The 19,705-nt window shown below is 37.4% G+C and overlaps 2 protein-coding genes across 10 annotated transcripts in view; one reads left to right on the top strand and one right to left on the bottom strand.

The window, feature by feature from the left end:
- LOC106868894 (spartin) overlaps positions 1–5,239 on the bottom strand; it is a 30,962-nt gene extending 25,723 nt beyond the window's left edge. The window contains exon 1 of one of the 3 annotated variants that reach the window (XM_014914354.3): positions 4,869–5,239. Coding sequence is in view for 1 of the 3 variants with exons in the window: in XM_089355460.1 (XP_089211586.1) it covers positions 3,136–3,150 (15 nt within the window). In the remaining 2 variants the exon portion in view is untranslated. Of the gene's footprint in view, positions 1–3,135; positions 3,245–4,599; positions 4,762–4,868 lie in introns of those variants that run through there. The other 2 variants (XM_089355461.1, XM_089355460.1) reach the window with 2 other exon arrangements.
- Positions 5,240–13,314: 8,075 nt separating this feature from the next.
- Positions 13,315–19,705, top strand: part of LOC106868889 (uncharacterized) — a 44,653-nt gene continuing 38,262 nt past the window's right edge. The window contains exons 1-2 of one of the 7 annotated variants that reach the window (XM_014914348.3): positions 13,541–13,976; positions 19,413–19,463. In XM_014914348.3, coding sequence (XP_014769834.1) covers positions 13,974–13,976; positions 19,413–19,463 — 54 coding nt within the window. In that variant the 5' untranslated portion in view covers positions 13,541–13,973. Of the gene's footprint in view, positions 13,977–19,412; positions 19,464–19,705 lie in introns of all 7 variants that reach the window. The other 6 variants (XM_052969726.2, XM_089355456.1, XM_014914349.3 and 3 more) reach the window with 6 other exon arrangements.

Below are 19,705 nucleotides of genomic sequence, written 5' to 3'. Positions count from 1 at the left end.
TTTTACTCTACCATTTTATACAAAGAACACACTGTTCAATGCAATTCTCCTCTATTCAGGCTGACTTGGAGCTAAACAACAAACCCTCTGAAAGATGGAAAGTAAAACAAAATTAGTAGAATTTGTACACAAAATGTAGGCGTGGCTATGTGGTAAGAAGTTTGCTTTCCAACAACATGGTTCTGGGTTCAGTCCCACTATGTAGCACCTTGGGCAAGTGTCTTCTGCTATAGCCTAGAGCCAACCAAAGCCTTGTGAGTGGATTTGGTAGATGGAAACTGAAAGAATCTCATCGTATATGTGTGTGTGTGTGTGTGTGTGTGTATGCCTTTGGGTCTGTGTTTGTCGCCTACCACCACTTGACAATCAGTGTTGGCTTGTTTACATCCCCATAACTTAGCGGTTTGGCAAAAAGGAACTAATAGAATGAGTATCAGGCTAAAAAAAAAGTAAGTACTGGAGTTGATTCGTTCAATTAAAAGTTCTTCAAGGTGGTGTTCTTGTATGGCTGCAGATCTCAAGAAATAAGTCTCAAAAGACATGGCCCGTCACCAGGCAGGTTGTACTACTAAAAGCATTCAAGGTAATTTTACATTAGGCATGACATTCAGAAAGTCCTGCAGGTTGCAGTTTGACCATGACTGGCTTAGACTAAGGTATGAGCCAGAGTGAAGCCTAGTAGGCTGATGCCTGACAATGTTCTCAGTTACTTGCAGTTGGAAACAGAATAAGAGTAATATTATAGAGAGGATTAGTAGAGGACAAGTACTACTATGACCTAAGAGATTCTGGGTATTTTACCCTTTTCAAATGCTTAGTCAAAAAAGAAAGTGCAACACCCATGACTATCTTGGGATACTACCAGAATGGTGGAAAGGGGGGAAGGACAATCATAGACTTAGATCAAATGCTTCCAATGAACTGGATTCAGCTAAAAGCACCCAAGGGCCATGTGGTGCTGTTAACCTGGACCAATGATATGGTAAATACTGTGCAGTCAGTTCTGATGAAGTTTAATAAACAGCTATAAAGACAAGAAGGAAATTTGAAAGAAAATTCAGACAAGGAGAGACATGAATGGGTCCTTTTCACTCCTTATCCTATTCTTTGACTATCACTTGTTGAAAGCAAAGATGGAGAGAGAGAGTGTCCTGCCATGGATAAATTTTACAACAAAAAAGGTAGGTATCAAAGAGAAGCTGAGGTTATTAATTTGTTCAACATTCTGGCTTCTCTCAGAAGGCAGCAGTAGAAGAGTAGGTGATTCACCTTTTTGACATTCCTTAGCCCTTGGTGAATTGTTGTACTACACTTTCCTTAGAATTCTGTATTTATTTGACATTTTAATATGCTTTTGTATCTATATGTATACATTATATTAATTTATTTGATACTTGCCCCCTTTCCAGTTTTATAACACAAGTGCACAAGCAAACTGATGTCATTTTTACTCTTTAAAATCTATCTTTAAATAGCAACACATTTCACCAAACTGATGTTGCTAACATTTTAAGTGAGTGAGTGTCGATATGAACAGGTCATAAGTACACACACACACACAATGTACCAGAGACTTCTGTAAGTTTCTGTCTGCCAAATCCACTCACAAGATGTTGGTCAGCCTAGGCTACAGTAGAAGTCACTTATCCCAGGTACCACACAGTGGGACTGAACCCAGGACCACTTGGCTGGAAAGCTAGCTTCTCAACCACACAGCTACATCTGGGCTTATAACCACACTTGTGCCTATAATATATATATATATATATATATATATATATATATATATATATATATATATATATATATATATATATATATAGATCTGTATGTATGGATATACACACATGCATATTTATGTGTATGTATGTATATACACACAAAAATAGTGTATATGTAGCAATTGTGTGAGTCATCAACCAATTTCTTATTAATAACTGATGAAAGAATAGCAAAATACACTGATGATTTCAACATATATACATACATGTGTGTGTGTGTATAAGCGCAAAGAGCCACTATATTTGCTCAACAACCTTGTTTATCATGTGCTTCTGGCTCACCCTACACCCATAATGATCCTCTTAGATGAGAAGGTCTATGCTCTCCTCACTCTTCTTGTACTTTGTACTGCAAACAAAAATATTCTAGACCACACCTAGAGAAAAGCCACTTGACTGATTGGTATAAAATCACTTACAGACAAGCTCTAGTTTCTTTCCCACCAGTATGCTGTCCCCTCTCTCTGCCTTTTTTTAGTGCTACTCACTGGTCTTATGCCACCTCCTCTCATACACACCCAATTCTTCTCTTTTCATCACCCATACTGTGTCCAGACTCTCAGAACTTTCTTCCAATTGCCAACTTGAAACAGCTCAAGTAGACCATTAACAGCAGCAACATCATTATTCTTAGAGGGGCTGTAAAGGTCAAGGGCACAGTCCCTACCGCTAGACCCAGCAAGTAATATGAACATATATATATTGTTGATGGGCAGCCTTTGACTGTCTCTCTTAAGGGCTTTTTAACCCAATATCTACATGCTATTATTTATAGCATCAGCTGCTTCGAGATCCAACATTCCAGAAAAGACATATATATCATAAACTCTCATGTCATTAGATGACAGATGAAAGTTCTGCAATTTCTTGTCAAATAACACTACACAGATGATTTTTTAAAAATATAATGATCAAAATTCGGATTGCAGATTATTTCACTCTCTCCATCAAATTGACATTGTCTCTACAGGTGTAGTGATTTGCTCAAGAACACAATGCACCACCTGGTCTAAGAATCAAAATCATGATTTCGTAATCGTGAGTGAAATACCCTACCCACTAGGCCATGTACTTAAACCACACAGCTACACACACACATGCATATATATATATATATATATATATATGACTATGTGGTTAAGAAGTTTGTTTCCCAACCATGTGGTTTCAGGTACACCTTAGAGAAGTGACTACCACTATAGCCTAGGTTAACCAAAGCTTTATATGTGGATTTGGTAGATGGAGACTGAAAGAAGCTTATGTGTGTGTGTGTGTGTGTGTGTCTTGATTTCATGCAATAATTGTAAATGAGTGTCATGTCACTATCGTGCAAGTAGTATTGATCATTTCCAACCTTCCATGTAAACATGTTTGGTCATGGCGAAACACTATCTTGCTTGGAAACGAGTGAGAGTTGGCAACAGGAAGGGCATCCAGTCATAGTGAGTCTACCTCAACGAAATTTGTCTGACCTATTCAAACATGGAAAAGTGGACGTTAAAACAACGCTGACGATGATGATAATGATGATGCGGGTGTGCGTGAAGGATACATTAGATGGTGTGAACTGCTCACTGGCTGAGAAATAGATGTGATGATGCTTAGAATACCTTTGATCGTAAGACCGCTCAATCAGAAATGATCTGCGAATATAAACAATAACTAAAATAAATCCGAGTCAGCAATGGAGCGTTTGCGCAGTCGCTCGAATTGCAAGAAATAGCAGCCAAAATCTCTTCATATCACATACGCTACAATCTTAGACAAAGGACACTTTCAACAACAATGTAGTACCTGATATACAAAAGGACAGGATGGTCATGATTGGGACGCTTTTTATTATAGGTTTTCTCGATCAGAATTAGCCTACGGCTTAGCAACAATAAAAACAGCCCATACGCAGTAGGTTGAACTACTTGGAATAACAGTAAAATTATGAAATCCCACACATCCGACTGTCTTGACAAAAAAAAAAAAAGACAGGATAGTTGCGGCTGATATGCCTTAAATGACAATGTGTGTTTATATTGTATGTACAACGGAAACAGTTTCTTTTAATCATGTTTAAGGCCTTTTCGAGAGTAAAACCCGGTTGATAACATTAAGCAATTAAAGAATTCGGAAACCCCTAATTTTGATAACGTTATCCATGATTACAATGAGCGACTTGCGCCAAAACTTTTATTTTTCAGAAAGCGAATCAGAGATTAGATAGATAGAGAAAGAGAGAGAGAGAGAGATGGATGGATGGATGGATAGATAGATAGATAGATGGATGTGTGGATAGGTAGATAGATAGATAGATGGATGTGTGGATAGGTAGATAGATAGATAGATAGATAGATAGATAGATAGATAGATAGACAGACAGACAGACAGACAGACAGACAGATAGATAGATAGATAGATAGATAGATAGAAAGATGGATGGATGGGTAGATAGATAGAAAGATGGATGGATGGATGGGTAGATAGATAGATGGATGGATGGGTAGATGGATGGATGGATAGATAGATAGATGGATGGATGGATGGATGGGTAGATGGATGGATAGATGGATGGATAGATAGATAGATATTTATGCGTACATATGTTTGTATAATATACGTCCAATTACTACGTTTTCTTTAACATTGAATTTGGTGTTTGTGTTGCTATCCGGATCAATTAAATAATAAAAATAATCACAACAGTGAGTTATTTATCGGCTACAAAGACAACACCCAACAAAACATTACAAGCCAACTAAAAGTACACAAGACATTTCACCTGACGAAACCAAACAAATGAAGATATTAAAAAAAAATTATAACATACATCGTAGAAGAAAAATTCAAAAAGCAATAATAACTCGAAGTGATTCTGTCCGATGCGAAGTTTCTTTGTCTTTCGTTTGTTATGGGTTTTTTCTGTGTTTATTTTCTATTTTCATGTCCACTTGTGTCGGAGTTTGTCATTAAGCGGGGATTGACCAATTTACTTCGAAAAAGAAACCGGACATACATACGTATATACTGCCTGTGACTTTCATTTTGTTCAAGTATAAATACTGTGTGTACACTAAGTAATTAAAGATAGTTACTTACATGATTTGTTATTGCACAAACATACAAACAGTTAGGTTAGTCTCGGTGTTGTTTATTTGTATGGAGACGCGTTCCGACATTAAACATGGTTAAAGCTAAGCCGAGGTCGCTTATGTCATAGATGTTATTTTGTTTTTGTTTAATACAATAATATATTATTATTGCATCTTATTTAAGTCAATTTCTGATTTTGAACAAAATATTGATCGTCAATAAATAAATTAATTAATAAAGGTGAAATACATCAATATATTCCATTAACATATATTTTTTGCTTACACATTTTAAATATGAATATATGAATAAATGTATAAATATATTCTAATTAATAGAAAGAATTAGCTTAATATAAAGGGAGACAACTCTAAAGCAACATACTGCATACTGCAACATATTCTATGATTCGTTCGTCTGTTTGTTTAATCATTCTTTCATTTTAAGAACCATCCCGGAAACCTTTGCACCCTAACTTTAATTCACATAAGCAAAAATAGTACTTTTCTTTGCTCTACTTGAGGAGGTTTTAACAATTCGCCATTTAATTGTTGAAACAAGGAAGTGCTTTAAAATAATGAAACTTTTTTTTTTTGTCTTTCATGTTAAATACCAAAGCGATTCTTGTTGCCATGACATTATAACCATCCTCCTTTGTGAAAATAATACAATCGATAAAAGGAGACGAAAACACAGTGAGAACTGTGTCAATAACTGAGCACCTCAACAACTGCGATGACATTCACTATCTATGACTTGAAATATCAATATGAACATAAAAGTCAATGTTCTATAAATAATACACTTCATTGAAACCGGTAGAGTAGTAAACAAAAATATAGCATCGTAATATTTGAGTTGCAGCTAGAGTGAAAATGTTAAGTACCCATCCGATCGAAATAATCCGTCGTGTTTTCGATCCGTAAGGAATTCACAGGCATGTGTACCTCCTGCATACTGCAACTCCATAGCACATACATTAAGTTGGTATTTGAATGCTCTGAGTTCACATCCTACTTGGGACAAGTTTGCTTTACTCTTGTAGAAAATATGAATGCAAGTGACATCAGCGTGTGTGTGTGTGTGTGTGTGTGTGTGTGTGTGTTGGGTCATCCTATAACTAATGCGGATTGTTTCAATTACCTGAACAAAAAGTCGGAGGGGGACGGAATAAACTACGTGCATCAACTTGCTGTAAAAGCAGGTAGTAATTTTACCTTGTGCTTATTCTTAGTGCAAATTTTGAAGAGTGCAGTTCGATTTTAACAATTATTTTTTCAAAGCTATAATGGAAGTGACAAAGGAACATATTCAGCATATTTTGCTTTATGAGTTCAATAAAGGCAACAACGCAACGCAAAATGCGAGGAATATTAATGCAGTATATGGTGATCGGACAATAGGCGTAAGCCAGTGTCAACGGTGGTTCCAGAAAATCCGAGTTGGAAACTATAGCCGAGAAGACGAGCCTGGTCCTAGAAGATCAGTAGAGCTCAGCGAGGATGCCCTGCAAACTCTGCTGGAGTAAAATCCCATCGTAACTGTTGAGGAACTGGCAGAGAAGCTTGGATTTAGTCATTCAATCATTCATCGACACCTGCGTGCCATCGGAAAAGTCAGCAAATTGGGTCAATGGGTTCCTCACAAACTTTAAGAGTTTAATCGCGCGCAGAGTGAATATGTGCTCTTCTTTGCTGTCACGTCTCATGAATGAACCTTTTTTGGACCGAATAGTGACCGGTGATGAGAAATGGGTTCTCTATAAAAATGTCAAGCGCTGAAGACAGTGGGTAGAGAAAGGAAAAAAACACCGGCACCTCAAGTTAAAGAAGATCTTCAACCAAGTAAGGTAATGTTATCTGTTTAGTAGGATATGAAAGGTTTAGTCCACTTTGAACTTTTAAACCCAAACCAAACGATTACAAAGGAGATCTACTGCGAGCAGCTTGAGCAGCTTAAGTTAGCACGAGAAGAAAAACGACCATCTTTGGTTTCAAGACGAAAAGTGTTCTTTCATCAGGATAATGCTCGGTCACATACTGCGAGGATGACGTTCCAAAGGCTGGAATAGTTTGAATGGGAAACGATGCCCCACCCACCATATTCGCCGAACATTGCCCCATCTGATTACCATTTATTCCCCAGTCTTCAAAGTCATTTGGACGGAAAAAATATGAATTCTATAGACGAGGTCAGAACTACTGGAGGAATATTTTTCGTACCTTGTGGAGCCGATATTGAGGTATTTAAGCCTAGACGAGTCAAAATGAAAACATCTCACACAATGATAGTGTAAATCACTTCTGCTACATATATATACATTGTAAATCTAGTTTGATAAAAGTCAATTCATGTTACCGAACGGTTTCATATTGAAAAGTCTTTCAAATGTGGGAAAGTAAACGAACTTTCACCGAATATGTCTGAATGGAACTGTGGCGTGGGATGGAAACGCATGCATGTGTGTAATTTCTTTTTATTTACAACCAGGGCCGAATTTACAGGTGGTGGGGCCCATACGAACTTCTTACTTCAAAACATAATAACATAATAAAGAGGACCCCATTCAATCTTGGGGATCCACATAATTTGTAGAGGCCCAAAAACTTAAAAGGATCTCATTAATTTCAGCGGGATTCAGTGAAATTTAATGGGTTTTTAAATCTAAAAGAGCCCATTAGATCTAATGTAGCATGATAAATACAAAGAGAAGTAACGATATTCAAGTACAAATGTGTAAATTGTATTGAGTATAATATGGATGTGTATATTTTTGCAACACATTTGTCTTCCAAATGTGTTGCGAAAATAACAATATATATGCTACATAAGTGTGTGTGTGTGTGTGCGCGCGCGCGCGTTGTGAATGTCAGGTGTAATGTGAGTTGGAAATTGTTCCTAGAATATCAGAAATCAATATATGTTGTCGATTGGAATCGAGATACGGCGAATTCATATCTCATTCTAATAAAATGTGTCTTGGATTATACTAACAAAAGAATAAGCAGCGGCCACTTCTGTCTCTAGCTGATGTCTGCCAAGGAGAGAGAGAAAGAGAGTCTAGAGTTGAGTTCTGCTTCTGTTTATATAGTAAGTGCATCGCTGGCAGATATATTTCTCTTTCGTTAGTCCTTTAAACCAGTGAAAAGCAGTGAATGTCTAAAACTTCACTTGTTTGTACGAAGGACACTGCACAATACAGCATTGATTAATTATGTATTAAAGTCGGTTAAATCGAGTATACTCTCCTTAATGTGTGATTTGTAAGAAATTTGGATCTTTATGATTTGACGGAAAACATTTTTTTATGTAATGTTTTTGGTACCGAAACACTTTCAAACTTCGAATACTTGTATATTTTGTGTTATAGAACAGATAAAAAAAAATTGTATTCGAAGTTATTTCATGTAAAAAATTGTCATATTTCGGTAATTTCAACCAATCACTGACGTCTATTGAGGTGAAAACAATTACGCCGTGGAATGTAAACAACGGTGTTACGGGATTTTTCCCTTGAATAAAATTAGTGCCGTTGTTTGTCAACAAAAACTATCCGTTGTCAACAACAACTATCAGCGGTATATATTTCGTTTGTCACTGTTATTTATGACATCGTTCGTGCGTTTGTACTGGTTTTAGCTTTAGGGTTTTAGGGTTAGGGTTCGGGTTTTAGAGTTAGGGTTAGTTTTAGGATTACTGTTAGGGTTGTGATTATTTTTGCCATAACCTTAACTCTAACCCTATAACTCATAACCATAACCCTAAAACCCTAACCCTAAAACCCGAACCCTAAACCCTTACTAGGGAATAATGATATAATTAAACAGGGAATAACACACTTGACACCGAACAGCACTAACTGTATTCAGCTGAATAGACGTCAGTGATTGGTTGAAATTACAGAAATACGACAACTTTAACATGAAATAACTTGCGATGTACAATTTTTTGTTAAGAAGGTTAAGAGAAGAAGTTGTTTTATATGACACATTCTACCAGTATCCCAAGTTTGAAAGTGTTTCGTTAAGAAAACAAGTGTTGCCCGTCAAATCATAAAGATCCAGAAATTTAATTGTAATTAATAATCATATCTACTATAGAGCACAACGCTTGAAGTTTTGAAGGAGCTAGTACTGATTTCAACGACCCTGAAAGGGTGAAAGGCAAAGTTGATTTTACCCGGCATGCTAACAGTTCTGCCAGCTCGCCGCTCTGAAATTGTAATTAATAATAAATCTAGTATTCCTTGTGACATCCATATTTCTGATTGAAGAACACCATACTACAATATATCTACGTGCGCGCGCACATACTGTATACATACATACATACATACATACATACATATGCTGTGATGTCCATATAAAAGCACATCACTGCCCGATAAACACTGATAAATACAAAACTTTCCTTCAGTTATAAACTTGTAGTGAACCCTGGCGGTCACATTTTGGAAGCTTCCGGTTTACGTGGAGGTTGGGGACATCCGGTTGATCCCTTATATAAAGGAAGGAATTTCTAAATTCGCGCCATTCAGTGCCTGTTGATTCTTCGACATGCATTGGGTCAAGCCGCCACATACACACCAGCTTGCGCGCACGTTTGCAATCACATATCTCCAAGTAAGTGAGGCGAATGTGTGCGCGAGCTGGTATGTATTTGGCGGCTTGACCCAATGCATGTCGAAGAATCAACAGGCACTGAATGGCACGAATTTAGAAATTCCTTCCTCTATATAAGGGATAAACCAGAAGTCCCCGACTTCCACGTTAACCGGAAGCTTCCAGAATGTGACCGCCAGGGTTCACTACAAACTAGTAGGTCATTCCGTTTTACAAGCGAGTTCAGGACAGGCTTTTATTTGCATTACAACAATTTTTTTGCGCGTTACATATGTAACAAGTCAGTAAAATTACTGAAGTTGAAGCTTCTTTTATGGCTAGTGAATGACGGTAAACAAAACTCGTCAATTTAGAGGATTAATGTGCCCAACCACACCAATAAAGACCGTTAAATATATCCGATTGTCTTTAACTGTACTCGTTATTAAACATAGCGCTAATAAACACTGCTTAATCTTCTTAATCTATTTTATTATTCTAAGATACATTTTACGAATAGCCAATCGCTTGACTGTTTTATCGACCTCAGATGGATGAAAGACAAAGTTAACCTCGGTGGGATTAGAGCCCAGACAGTAGAGAGCTGTAATTAAATATTGTGGGAAATTTTGTCTGACGCTCAAGCAATTTTAGTAAGTCCATAAGATTTCACTGAAAAGCATTTTGTCAAAGGAACGCAGTTGTAGAGATTATTCTAGCGAATATCTCAGGCTGTTATATTCTTGTGCCTATGATTCGGAAGTAAATCCATCGATTTGCAGTTTAATTTCATTGACGGCTGACTGGCACCGGTACCACCTTATATCATCACTTCTGAATAAGTCAATTGGCAGAACAACCTTTTCTTCTATCCAGATTCACTGGCATCAACAGATGTCTATCATCATCTACCCGACCAAATGATGACTTAGACCATATGCTATTTATTTAATGAATATGTAGGTGCAGTTACCTCGCTTGACAGCAGGTTTAAACACGCTGGCCAATAGAGGGCATAAGCAACATTAAGGTTCAGAGACTCATCTCTTTCTCTTTTCTCGCCAAGACGTCGGACAGTAAAGAAGTGATCTAGTCTCTCTCATCACACACCAGTAGCAGATAGGAGGCAACGCACAGGAGAAGACCATGGCTTCCACGCATCAAACCATTTTTCATTTATCATCCATACGTGTGGCCACATTAAACGTAGAGCACTGCTTTTAATGCTGTCTGTCACTCTCCTTTTTCTTTTCATTTACCTTCATCTTTTGGAAAGAATAATTCCAAGTCGCCTTTACTATGAAACGGTTGATATTTGTAGATGGTTGAGATTCTTCATTATGTAAGGATGAAAGATGAACAATGCATGAAGTTTTAAGGAAATATTTATTTACCGTTATATTGAATATACCTTGCCTCGACGGGCAGGTGATAAAATCCTAGAGCATGCGAAGTAAAAAAGTTAATTTCGGCCTGTATGTTCTTATTGTAGTAGTAAACCATAGAGAGAGATATGGTAATGTGCAGAGAAGAGAAAGTCAGTTAGTAAAACTGAGAGAGTGTGGGACGTTGGCTCGCATAGTCGCCGACTATAAACTTTCTTTTTTTTCTGGCCGTTTGTCTTTAGCGGTTGCCTGCTTGTGGCCATGATTCTAGTGGTCCGTTTCCCTAATTGATCATCGGTCTCTCTTACTCGAGTTGTCACTAACTGAGTTGTTAGCAAGTGACTAACTGATTTTTGCTTGGGGGTTCTTGCTTTTATAACTATCCAGAAGGATAGGCATGTCGTTGAGAACAATGGTTTGTTGGTGGTACTTGTTATCTTAATTCTAGCTTTTGAGGTTAGAAGGATCAAGTGGTGAAGATATTATTTCAGCCTAGCTAAGGCAATCTGGTAAATGTAAAACTACTGTCACAGAAAAACCATTGTTCCACCATGAGAAAAGTTCTGTTGAACTGTTACGTGAAATTTGGCTATTGTGGATCGAATCCACTACAACTACCACATACGTAGCAACTGGGTCTTCTAACTGCACCATTAATTTCTTGTTATCCAGTAATTTTATTGATTATAAGTCACTTTGCAACCATGTGGTTTTGGGCAAGTGCCTTCTACTATAGCCCCGAGCCAATCAACGTCTTGAAATTGAATTTGGTAAACGAAAAATATGTGGAAACCTGTCGTATATATGCGTTGTACGTGTGTCTATGTATTTGTGTTTGATCCTTCCACCGCTTCACAACCGGCGCTGGTTTGTTTACGTCTGCATAACTACGCCGTTAGGCAAATGAGGCGATTAGAATAAGTACCATACTTTAAAAAACAGGTACTGGGGTCGATTTATTCGTCTATGCTCTTTAAGGTAATGCCCTAGCAAGGTCTGAAACAAGTAAAATATAAAAGATAAAGAATGAGTTTTCTAACAACGAATATTCTCCCACACAAACGAAATATGTCATTTTGCTGTGGTTGTTTAGCCACAAGTCATTTCTGATTGAGCAGACCTATAATTAAATACATTCCACTCGTGACCATCCCATAATTTTGTTAAACTATATTTTCTGATGTCATTTCTTTCAACTATTATGATGTGGCTCAAGAGACAGTAACTACTATTTCTAGTAAACCGAGAAACTACCTAGAAGCTTGTTCATTGCTTCGTGTCTTTTGACCATCTAATAACTATGATGCCCTGGATAAGACATTAAACTGCATCCGTTGGTGAAGATTCAGCTCCATTGTTCAAGCATTTTGGTGAGTATGGCCACCATAACTCTTAGGCTCTCTCTGGCACTTACGTATCAAATAGCAGAAGATGATCAGGTTGTAAAGACATACAGGACGCGGGGGTCTGACTTTAGACATTATATCACACAAGTCGATATACTTTGATGTCAATATGATTTTTTTGTTTTTAATTAACGTAAACATTTATTTACATGAAAGAAAATTACCGGAGAACTTTCATCTAATTCTTCCAAATTTTTCTGTTAAAACTGTATTGTGGGGAATTTTTTGGTTTTTGGTGATTGTAAAAATTTACCAATTTTTTTCGTCACAGCAACTAGTCGCACACGACAAGGTTTAACGGAACCTACTGAAGCAAGCCAGCCCGCTCGCAGCATTACTACGGGTGATGGCGAGGCTAAGGCGTTGGGAAAGCCAAGCGCCCTCACGGGCATCACCTGACGCCTCGGTGAGGCGAGCTGCCAACGTTGACAAGACAACGTTAACCGTTGGCAGTTAGTAGCCCAGCCCCTCCGAACGTCTCAAATGCCACAGGTTGGAAGAGATAGTTCACTGTCAGGTCCCGATACTTCAAGGTTTTCTTCCATTCGGCTACAGAAGTGGTGACCCTCCCCTTAACTGCAGCATCCAGGATGTGTTAGGGAGCAAAGGAGTCGCAGACTATGGAATCCCAAATGAGGCACCTACCTCTAACCCAAGGACAGAGGGTAAGACCATCTGGTCTCTTTCCATCACTTCTGAACAACCCTGACGGCTCCAGAACTGAGGGGAGGGCCCGTTTAATGATTAGGTTTAGCTCAAGTCTCCCAAAGGCGGCAAGTTGACAGAATTGTTAACACACCGGGCAAAATGCTTAGCGGTATTTCGTTCGTCTTTACGTTATGAGTTCAAATTCCGCCAAGGTCAACTTTACCTTTCATCCTTTCGGGGTTGGTAAAATAAGTACCAGTTGAGCACTGAGATCGATGTGATCGACTTACCCCTTCCTCTCAATTTGCTGGCTTTGTGCCAAAATTTGAAACCAATACGAATGAGTCTCCTTGACTAAAGGTTAATTAGGTCGTTTGTCTCAAGAGTAAGCTCGGGAAAGCGGGAGGCTAGTACAGTAAAATGTAAATAAACCTGCCGACGGTAACGAATAACCACTGCTTATCTTTCCCAAGAAAAATCACGAATCATCATATTTTAGCATCGAGATCTATAATCGCCAACGCCTGTAGGCATGGTACATGAAGAGAAGGAGAGAAAGAGAGACAGAAACAGGGAGAGAAAGAGAGACAGAGACAGGGAGAGAAAGATTGAAACAGAGGGAGAAACTTTGAGTTACCTCCCCTTTCTTATTTATTGTTAACGACTCAGGAAGCGCCACTTTCGACTGAGTTAAGAAATTTTATAAAATCAAGCAATTATTTTTTTCAACGCTCAATGAATTGATAAAGTTTCGTCGCTGACTTAAATAGTAAGACGTACGAAATGTATTAAGAGCAATAATATTTAGCATTGATAGCAACAAACATTGGTTTATAAACATGAAAACTGGGGGTATATAGCTATATGCTACTTGCCGTCGCGAGAAGTGGTTGATATAGCAACATTACAAACATTTTATATATTCCAACAAACTCTTACCTACCAATATATATCTACTTATGACAATATCGAATTCTGGATCTGATTTCAGTGAACCAATAATTAATTACGCAAACTCGACTCGTTCATTAACTTCTAATTAAAGCGGCATTTTCTGAACGAAGCGAATTAATGGTAATTTTTCTTTATTTTTTAAAAACTTTTTAATGTTTGTTATTGAGAAAGAAAGAAACATAAACATCAAAACCATTTTGCCCTTAAGAACATCTTTTCATAGTATCGGTATATAATTGTTTAACTAGTACATATATTATTAAGATTATAAATTTTCTGAAGTATTATTAACCATATCTTTAGAGTCAATATTTTATCGATACATTTAGATATAAATATTGTAAATATACATTTTGTTAACTGCACATTTCTGACAGTAAGACTTCTACGTAATTGTTTAATAGTAATATTAATAATGTTTATGTGATTGCTTAAATGCATGTTTATATGACTGTTTAATAAATCCATATTTTCATAACTTCCCTCATTCAGCTTTTATAGTGCTTTATTAATTAAGAAAAACATAGATGTCACCGCATCCTTCTCTTCAGTTTGGTTATTATTGAACACAATAGACGACTACCCCTAATTCCATCAAAGCGTCTCTTTCTTTTTATTTTTCAGCGTTTCATAATTGTGGTTTAACCCCAGAACATCCCTAGCTAAGCAAGCTCTATGATCTAAGTTATTCTAGCTATGACATCTCTTTTTGTACATTTGGAACAATTTTTCCCAATGTCTTTAATTTTTTAAGGCGGAAGGATGTGGCTTAGCAGAATTTTGTCACTATTTCTTGGAGGTCGAATGACTGTACAGAGGCTGCCTCTTTGGCTTAGTGTCCCCTGTTGTTTTTTAGCTCCAAGTCAGCCCTCGTTGGGCAAACTTTTGATCAAGGACGTTTCAACCGTGGCCATGCTGTCTTTTCCCCAGTCCCAGTGAACCTATGAACTCATTAATCAATGAATTCTTTTCTAAGACAGTAAGGTGTATTATAACGGAGATTTGGTTGCTGTTCTTAGCGGGTCAATGTGACTGAATGGAGACTCCTTGGTTGGCTCAACTTCCCATCTTTCTCTTTGCTGCTAAGAAAAATATTAGATTTTGCTTCTGCAAAAGATATTTATCAGTTTTGATTTTCTTAAGGAGGGACAACCCCTTGGATTTATACAGGATACAAATAATATTGTGTCGTGAATACCTTCCTCAAAGACAATGCCATTAAAAATCCGTCCTAATTTAGGTACAAGGCCTGAAATTTTGTGGGGAAGAGTTTAGTCGATTACACCGATCCCAGCTCTCAATTGGTACTTTATTTTATCGACCCTGAAAGGACGAAAGGCAAAGTTAATGTTTTCAAGAAACAAAATCTGATCAAAGACCTTTCACTGCACTGTCTTCTATAATTACTGATTTTTAACTTTGGTTCAAGAATCTGTAGAGAATGGTTAAGTTCTGCTATAATTCTGTTGACATCTGGGCTGTCTGGATAAACTCCTGAATTTTTTGTTATTTTGCTGGTGCTAGAGAAAGGGATTGTGCCCGTGACCAAGAAAGATATAAACGAGGAAAGAATACCAGAAATCTGACATTCTGGAAAGAAAAGATGTGGCATAATGATTAGTGTGAGACTTGCAGAGTTGCACACAGAAAGGGTGATGAAAATAGGAAGAGGTAGCATAAGCTCTACTAGCTCCATGGAGCAAAAGCCATTATAGTAGTGATAAGAGAGGAGTCAGCACACCTGTGGACTACAAGCTGGAGTTTGTATATAAATGCCTTTTTGCTGATCAGTTGGATAACCTTTTTCAAGATGTTGTCTAGGGTGTTTATATGTGCAGTAGCACTGTCTCATATGTGAGAGTAATATCCTATTGTGGGTCTCATCTGAGCTTAGCATAGTGTCAATAAGTGTAGGGGATTGAAGAGAAGGGCCAGTCATTGGGATGCAATTCTAGTTATGTTAAGGATGTGCTTTTGTCAAAAGAAATCCTTGGTGGCAGTGGGACCACAAATTGGAGTGATTTTTGCAGGCGTTCATAATGAAAGGGATGTGATGTGATGATGTTTTCTTGAAAGAGAATGGTATATAGTCAATGAAGGATGCTTTTTGAAGTTTCTGGTCATGGAATCAGTGAGGATTTGTTATGTAAGGTCTAGGTTGTGAGTGAATGATGCATGTTAGGAAAGAATGAAAGGTGGGTTCATCTGTAAGAGCATGTTTTGTTGGAGGTGTTGGAAAATGAGTCAAGGAAGAAAGTAAGGGACAAATTTGGATTCTGGGGCTTGCCAAAGTTGATAGAATGAGGGACTTCCCATTATTGTAACAAATTATTTTCCAATACATAGAGAAGCCTTCTTTGTTACACCTTTGTCAACACACACTACAATAGTGACCTGATAGAAAGCTACCAATCCCCAAAATTGGAAGACTGGTGGAACCCACTGGCAGGCAATTTCGAAAGGAGATTCATGCACTGGACAATAAAAAAAGCTTGCAAATATCAGATGACAATATTATTTTCACCAAATTTCTCCAAAGGAAGAGCCTACAGGTGGGCGATAAAGGAGAGTAGGTCACAAATGGAGTTGGCTTTACAGAAACCATGCTGGTGGTCAATAAGGAGAGAAAGAGAGCAACGTTGGAGGATGTCATTGTTAACAGCTGCATCCCTTACCTTAGAGATATTAGAAGTGTGATAAAGTGATTGTTAGCTGAGTCAGAGTAGTTGCCTTTCTTGAGAATGTTTCCTCTGTAGAGGAGAAAAGATTGAAAAGTTTGGTGAGTATAGAGATTAGCTCTGGGGATCCAGTGTTTGTGTGAAAAGTTTGGACACTGTCAGGGTTGGCAGCCTTGTTGGTTTGAAGTGACCAAAGGTACTTTGGCTTTTGGCATGTGTGTGTACAAGATGGTAGACATAAAAGGGTGAAAAAGGATAAAATTGGAGGAGATTTGCCAGGAGCATGCAATGTGGAGATGACTGCAAAACAGACAGTGAAGGTGGAGACTTTCTTTGCAGGAGTATTGCTCTCATAGAACCATCATTGTTGTGAAATGGAGAGAAAGAGGATTCTGCAAAGTTGGTGGAAATCCTTTTGGCAAGGAACCAAAAGAATCTGCTGCAGTTTAGAAGGCAGGATAGCTTGAGTGTTGTACTATATATAATCATATAATCATCTTACACAGTTTGGATAGTTGACTTTCAGTTGTGTTGCTGGGTAAGGGTACATGCCATTTGGGGTGGGGAGATAAATTTTGCTGGACATTGTTGGTTTTGCTTTTTGCCTGAACAACTGTGCAATTATGAGTGAACCACTTAGGGTATCAGATTTTTTAAGAGTTTTTCCAAATTTGAAACAGAATTTCACACAAACATATTTGCTTTACTCTTCCAAATTCTTCATTCTTCAACTTGCAACAAATCACCACGTGCACTGAACATACATTATCTCTAGCACCAGTGGATCAGTGACAAACTGATATGACTGGAACTGTTATTAGACAGAATGTCAAAGTTACCTTTGTTAAGTCCACATTACTCCATAAAGAGCATAGGGCCAGTTTCTCTGGTATATATTCCTCCCTGGATGGAATGCCAGTCTATAACAGGATTACTCATTTTTACCAGCTGAGTGGACTGGAGCAATGTGAAATAAAGTGTTTTGCTCAAGAACACAATGCATCGCCCAATCCAGGAATTAAAACCATAGTCTTATGATCATGAGACCAACACCCTAACCACTAAGCCATGTGTCTCCACTAAAGTCACCATATATAGTATATACTCTATCATAACACCTTGCTGGTGCTCTGTTTTAAAGGTACAGTTTCTTTATGGACAGACCTCATGTTTATTGATTCTTTTTCATGGGTCCATAGCTTAAATTTAATGGAAAATGAAATGAACTAAGTGTAATAACTCAAGTGAGCCATGAAATTAAATAAATTAAAGGGTGATGTACTGAATGATGTATGCAAAAATCTTCATAGTTTCTGTGTACCCAAGGTCATAAGACCACCCTATAATTAGCAATGTTTGGTTTTGGAAAAATGTGTTTGACTATTTATGATCATATAATCTAAGATTTATTTTGTAAAGGTATCTAATTTAGAGCATTAAACAAAATTTAGTACATCACTAAGGCATACTCACTACAGACCATAATGCATGTCTATGTTTCAATTACCTATGTAAGTAGTTTCAAAAGTACTACCAAGTCCTGATTACCTGGGCACCATACTGATCTCCACTATTGCAGAGATGCAGTGTAGTGCATCCATAACTCCTTTATAGTCAAAGAAAGGGTGTGTGAGAGAGTAAAAGTCGGTAAAGAGAGAGAGCTTATCTCTTTAAGACTAACCTTTAATGTGAAATATATTTCTTGATAATGTCAGAAATAGCATGTTTAGTTTACTTTCTGGTAAATATAGTGTCTGTTAACACATCAATCACTGCTGCCATCTACGTCAGTGTCACTATGTCTAGCTGTTTCTACCTTAACACTATTTTCATAGAGAAGTTCATCTTTAATCTCATTTATTGCATTTCAGATTTCACATTCTTTTATGTCTACTTTGACTGTTGCTCATGATGACTTCACCAACAGACATACTTCTGCAGTTGTAGGTTGCTTCGGTCATCTTTTGGGGTTTACCAGATATTCCCAGCAACCATCCACAGGTTCCACTCTTGTGTAAAACATTTCAATAGCTTGTTGACTGAAATGTCTGATGGTTGTAACTACAATATTAAACTGCAGGAGATATTGACTTTTTAGTTTATAATTGCTTAAGGGTTTTTTTTCTTCCTTTGTTGCTTCTCTTTTGTGGGGTTTGAAATTGATCCCACGCTGGTAACACTGGTTTCTTCAACAAAACCTTCTTAACACTATGGCCATATTTCTCCAACCACAGTTTTACATCACCTTCATCCATCCACCATTTATGATGGACATGAACAAAATGCCAGTTGTAACAATTTTCTTGGACATTTAAGAGGTTTGTGATGTCTGCATATTGTAGTGTTTCTCAGGTTTAGTTATTTTTATAATCACTCTTTTGCATTATTATTTTTGGCAGTTTTGTTTGACAGTACATTGAATATCAGCAGTATTTCATATTGCTTATTTGCCCCAGCTGGTGATTTACTACGTTCCTTGTATTGGTCATTCATTTTGTGAAACATTAAGATTTTTTTCCTCATACTCCTCAAGCATTTTTTTTTTTTTGTACTTTAGTCTACCTCTTCATGAAATGGTGGCAACAAGATATTTATCAACATCACCCTTTAATTTATTTATCTACATTTACAGAGTCAGAGTGATGTAAGTGCAAGGAAAGGATTATAACTGACAATCAAACGTTTGACAGCCTACCTTATATTTGGGGGAGGGAAATAATAAAAACTTACTTTTTCATTCTACTAAGGTTGATAAAATAAGTATCAACCAAGTATTGTGACTAGTTTACTCGCTCATATCCCCGCCCCCAAAATATTTGTAGCCTTAAGAAATCATTATTTTCTGTTGTAGTAGTGTTGTTTCGTATTCTTTATCTAGGAAGAAAACCAAAAGAAATTAAGTAAGAAGAAGAAAACAAAAACAAAAATGGCATGTATTACTTATATTTTGGCACAATTATATGTAAGCACACGCACATACACATACATATTCTTTTGCTGATTTTCTGTCGTTGTATTGTGGCCACGCTAGAACTCTACTTTCGAGGAACCATGTTGACCCACCTGCTCCCAGTACTAATTTGAAAATCTAGTATTTGAACCAACCAAATCAGGCCCAAACATTCTGTCTGTTTTATGTTTAAACCAGCCAAATCTTGTCTTTCACACCAA

The sequence above is a fragment of the Octopus bimaculoides genome, chromosome 7, assembly GCF_046866305.1.
Source record: "Octopus bimaculoides isolate indiv1 chromosome 7, ASM4686630v1, whole genome shotgun sequence".
Taxonomy (NCBI): Eukaryota; Metazoa; Mollusca; class Cephalopoda; order Octopoda; family Octopodidae; genus Octopus; species Octopus bimaculoides.
Note: the sequence above shows the minus strand (reverse complement) of the source record. Positions and strands in the feature narration are given on the sequence as shown.